We start from the raw sequence: 5,294 nt of genomic DNA, 5'->3' as shown, positions 1-5,294 counted from the left end.
AATTTAAAAAATATAAAATTTAACATTGACATCAAATGAATTAAAAGTAAAAAAAAGTAATATTATTATTTGTATAAAAATTAATTGCAAGATCTATTTTAAATTAAATATTAGAAAAAAAATTGTCAATCAATTTTATATTAAAAATTTGTTTACAAATTCATATGTATATATGCTTGCCACGATCAAAGAATCAAGGAAACATAGTAAGATTTATCAATCGAATAAGGGAGAATTCAGGGTAATAATAGAAGACAGTATCGGAATACGAAAGAGCAAAAGTGTGACAGCGTCTATTGCGTCGCATATTGCTTTCGCTTATCATCAAATAAAACATTTGCGTTCGCTTAGATAAAACAAACGCCCCTTTGATTCACCCATTAAAAAACAATTCGTTATCGGTAAGAGGAGCGCGAGACTTGATCGAAAAAACTATCGCATTTATGAGTCTGTTCTTTAAAGCTGAACTGGCTGCACTAGTTCAGAGCTTATCTTTCTCCTTCCAATGTGAAGAGAAAAAGATAAATTCTGAATTAGTGCAGTCAGTTCAGCTATAAAGAACAGATCCTATGTCTCGTTGTCACTCAAAGAAAGCCTGACGGCACGACTGCATCCCACGTAAATAACGTTCGTTATTCGTCTTGGAAGTGAGTTTATTACATTGTGAGCGGTTACGAAAGCGGATTTTTTTACAGCCAGCTAGCAGTGATATATAAGACATCGTTGGCATACCAAGCGCAAAAAAGTTAACCAGGTGAGAAATCCTTCCTCGCGCACATGTTTGACATATATGCTTTTCTCGCGTCCGCCCCCCCCCCTTCCCTTCAGTCTTCTTATTTTTATTTATCTAACATCTTCGTGCAACTGACTGACAAACTATCTTTGTTTTATTTTAAAGAAATGTAAACAATAATCTATTTTATCGTATTCGTGTTGACAAATCAATTTTTTCGAAAATTTAATTATTTGTTATTGTTTGCAAAAAAAGGATTTGCCAATCGGATTAATTTTTTAATTATTAAATGTGAATGTAAATTCTTGATCAAGTAAAATCTATAATTTACGTCTATGTAAATTAAATTTAAATTTTGTTATTCTTAATCTCAAAGCTTGATTCTTGATTTAAAAAATTTTTCAAGTGTTAAATATTTTTTTAATTATGCTGCCAATAAAGAGTATGTTAAAACTTGAAGATAATTGCAAATTTATTTTAGAACGCGCATTAATTTATTTTGAAATACTGTATACACATAATCGATATCTTGCAACTTCGTAATTACCATTATCGTAACGCCATGATTAAAAAAATAAACTACTCAGCAAAGCGACATATTTTTTATGATAACACTCATAGCACCAGATCGGTTCTCGATATTGGATCTCGGGAAGGAAGCAGATGAATAAATATAAAATATCTCGGAAAATATCAGTTCTATTTTACACGATCTTTACATAAATCAAATAAATAAATTTAAAGTTTAACTCAGGAGTATTCGATCGTCTTAACTTTCATTATAACTTTTTCTTTATAAAATAAACTTTATAACTAATTTCTTTATTAATATTTCAGCTCTATACGCCATTTGATGTATCTGATACATAGTTGAATTTATCAATTTGTTTCGTTTGATATTGAATATTATTCTGTCTTTTTTAGCAATAAAAAATATGTTGATATCAGGATAAACATACTAATATCCGAAATATTTTTGATTATTTTAAATAATTAATTAATTAAAAAAACAATATATTTAAAAGCAGCGATACAACTTTGTATATCGATATCAATTTTAACATCTAAAATATCTATAGAAGCAGCTCAAAATCTGGTCGTGAGAAAACAGACAGTACATTTGCTAGATGATATACTATAATAACATTTGATTCCACGTTACAGCGTGCATTTGATGCGCGCTCTGTTATACCGAATACATATTGTGTATTATATTATGTATATGAATTCGCGCCGAGACGAGACGAGAGCGCAATCGCGTGACTAGACGCAGACAGGGGCGAGGAAGCATTATTGAGCACGTGCACATAAATGTTTCTGAACAGGCTCATATTTTACTTCATTCCGAGCGATAAGAACCTTCCACCGCGTGATTCGAACAACTCATTTCTGACAACCCATTCATCGTTTTTCGCGGCACGTAACTTACAATCCACGATTGCGCACACTACTTTCAGACGCGTAACATAACAGATAAAACGCGCGAATACATTTCCTGTTCTACTTGCAGATATCTCCAAATATTAGTGGTCTGGTCAATATTTTGTACGTTTTGTAAATTCGCAAACTTTCATCGTTTGGCATATTACGGTTATTTCATTGCTGCATAATTTTTAAAAGTGTTACCACACTTTTTAATTTAAAAATATTTTTATTTTTGCGCGTATATAAATGGTAATATTAGGATTCAGCTTATTCGCACGATAAACTAAGGATGTTTATACACAAAGATGTTTAGAGCTATAGGGATCAAGCGACGTGGTAGCATCGCGACGACAAATACATAAAAATCAAGGATCCGACCGATGAGAGTCACTGCAAAGACGTCGAAGTGCTATCAAATAGCTTATTCGGAATGTTATGTCAAATCAATTTTCGATTAAGATATTTCAGGAATTCAAACCGTAATCAAAAATCTAATGGCACTTTTCTCATACAATGTGAATGCAAGTTTACGATTGCGACCAGTTCGAATAAGATTGATGCAGTCATAATAATAACAGCAAGCATTCTCATATTACAATCATTGTTATTTAAAATTAGTGGTACAAAAATTATTGAAATAAAACAGATTTAAAAATTAAAACTGTATCTACGGAAAAATTAAAAATATTGATGTGAATATATTAGTGGAATTTTTCATCAAGATAAAAGTACAATTGATGAACATTATACAAATAAAATACGTGCTGAAGGCACCGACTGGCAATTAATAATAAATGATCCGAAAATGCAAAAGTGCAGTTGGCCTCAAAATGCTAAAATTACATATATATTTTTTGTAGAAAAAATATAATCAAACGAGATCCAAATATAATAAAAAAATTGCAGTATATATTGTTATAATATGTTAAGAAAAAAGAATAGACACACATTGAAATATTTTTTTACAAAAATTTAAAAATTAAATTTTTTAAAATAATTTTTACAAAAAGCAGTGATTTCCCACTAAAAAACCTCACAGAAGTAAAAACAATACGTCAAGTACATAAAAAAATATTCCAATATTATATTGCTAAAACTTTCTTTTAAACTATATATTATATAAAAAGTGCTTTAGGAATTAAAGGAAACCTTATTTATTTAATGTCTGATTATGAATTGATAGGATATATAATTTACTATACTTGCCGCTAATTGTATTGATCTCATATCTGTTTTTATTTTGTCAAACTTTTTGTCATGTAGCAGTTGGAATATTTTTTTATGTACTTGACGTATTGTTTTACCTCTGTGAGGTTTTTTAGTGGTATATAATATCCCAAAAGTATCACTACTCCGCTCGATTACCGAAATTTGAGAATAAACAAACAGAGATGATAATTGCTTTATAACGTCAAAAAACATAAATAATTTTTGGAAATTAAAGAGTTTAAGTGACGTAAATAGATAACAAAGTATTATTCTTTACGCAGCACAAATTTTATAAAGTTTAGCGTAACACTATATCGAAAATTGCCTCGCAACAATGTATCGATTGTGTTTACTTATTTAAGATCCAGCTCTCCGCACTTCCCAGAAAAAAAAAGAGCTACAGATATGGGATTTTATTTTCTTCGCCGTTTTCTGAGCGTGCTTTTGCTGCTCGTCTCTTTGATATGTGCCACGCAAGGCACCAGCCTTCGAACGAGGCGTTCTGTCTTGGATAATATCGGAAACACATTGAATAACATCGGGGAGACAATCAAGGATACCATGAAGACCAAAATCGACTCCCTGTTCCACCGATATTCTACCATCAAGCCCGAAACGACCGAGCCAACCTTGGAACCGGATTATGGAACGTCACCGATCTATCGAGCAATCATAAAGGTCCCTATTAGATGTCCACCTAATCACGTGATAGTAAATGGGCGATGCCGACTCGTCACTCGTCGGCGATAAGATCCTGCTAAATTTACGAAAATTTTGAAAGCATCAAAATATTCTTGATCAGATTTTTATCGTGTGTAAAACAATATAGTTAATGATATCTTGTTCAATAATAAGAGTCTATAAAGTCCGGAAGTAACAATTTCTAGGGTTTTTATCGAGCCAGCATAAATATTATTTTATATCGAACAGATTATTTGACTGCACACATACATTATATTCTCATAATCATAACTTAGTGTAACGTATCCCAGGAACATTATCTATATTCAGATTGCGTAGCCGAGATAGCTCCCTTGAGGAGAATTTAATTATTCGTGGTAAGCACTAATCAATGTGACTTGGCAATCGTTGTTCGTGTGTACCATTAAGATTTTCAGTGTATTTATGGAACAGGTGTAATTACTTCACCTATGCTATTATGCTGATATACTTATCATGACACGTCAACATAAGAATTGAATAATAATATAATAACACATTTTATAATAACATTAATATCAATTAATATGCAGAAATATGTTAATGAATAAATAATTACCCCTTGTTCCTATGTAACAATTTGCTAAACTTATGATAATACTACTTTCCACAGTATACCGATATACTTATCGTGATACGTCGACATAAGACCTGTGAATAATAACATAAGTATACAGTTTATAAATGCGGTAATGTATCTACTGACAGGGCCAAATTAATAATAAGCCTTTATTAAATTTATCATTACAAATAGTAACCTATTTAATTTACTCCTCACAAGATTGAATTCATTTTACAATCGTCTCGTAATTAAAAATTGTAACCATATTGCTTATAAACATTCTCTCTCGTTTACTCCTTTTACTTTTATGTAAATAGTATAGAAACTCGAGCAAAACCTCGCGCCGATGGTGTTTAATATTTTCTTTTACGATCTTCGGACGATATCTTGCACCCGAGGTCCGCACTAAATACCCGTTCGATTTCTAAATTACACCTGTCACGAATATAAAACGAGTTACGAGCTACGCGATAGATCGAGCGGCATAATAATGGTACGGCGATACATATCGAATTCTTTTTTAATGCCTGTATCGCGTGTAAACTGTAAAAATGGGATCGAGGAGGCAGATAAGGGTATACATTTGTAAGGGATTAATATATCATTTACTGGCTTGGTGCCGCGCGCGAAGTGCCACCTTACCAT

The 5,294-nt window shown here is 31.7% G+C and overlaps 1 protein-coding gene across 1 annotated transcript; it reads left to right on the top strand.

Moving 5' to 3' along the window:
* Positions 1-635: 635 nt before the first annotated feature.
* On the top strand, positions 636-4,841 carry LOC115242018 (the record flags this gene model as incomplete). The annotated part of the gene is made up of 2 exons (XM_029818021.1): positions 636-694; positions 3,730-4,841. Coding segments are annotated over 2 exons (447 nt in total), but the record flags the coding sequence as incomplete, so codon positions are not given.
* Positions 4,842-5,294: the final 453 nt, after the last annotated feature.

The sequence above is a fragment of the Formica exsecta genome, unplaced genomic scaffold (genome assembly GCF_003651465.1).
Source record: "Formica exsecta isolate Colony F162 unplaced genomic scaffold, ASM365146v1 scaffold556, whole genome shotgun sequence".
In the NCBI taxonomy this organism is placed as follows: Eukaryota; Metazoa; Arthropoda; class Insecta; order Hymenoptera; family Formicidae; genus Formica; species Formica exsecta.
This window is presented reverse-complemented; position numbering and strand designations above follow the sequence as displayed.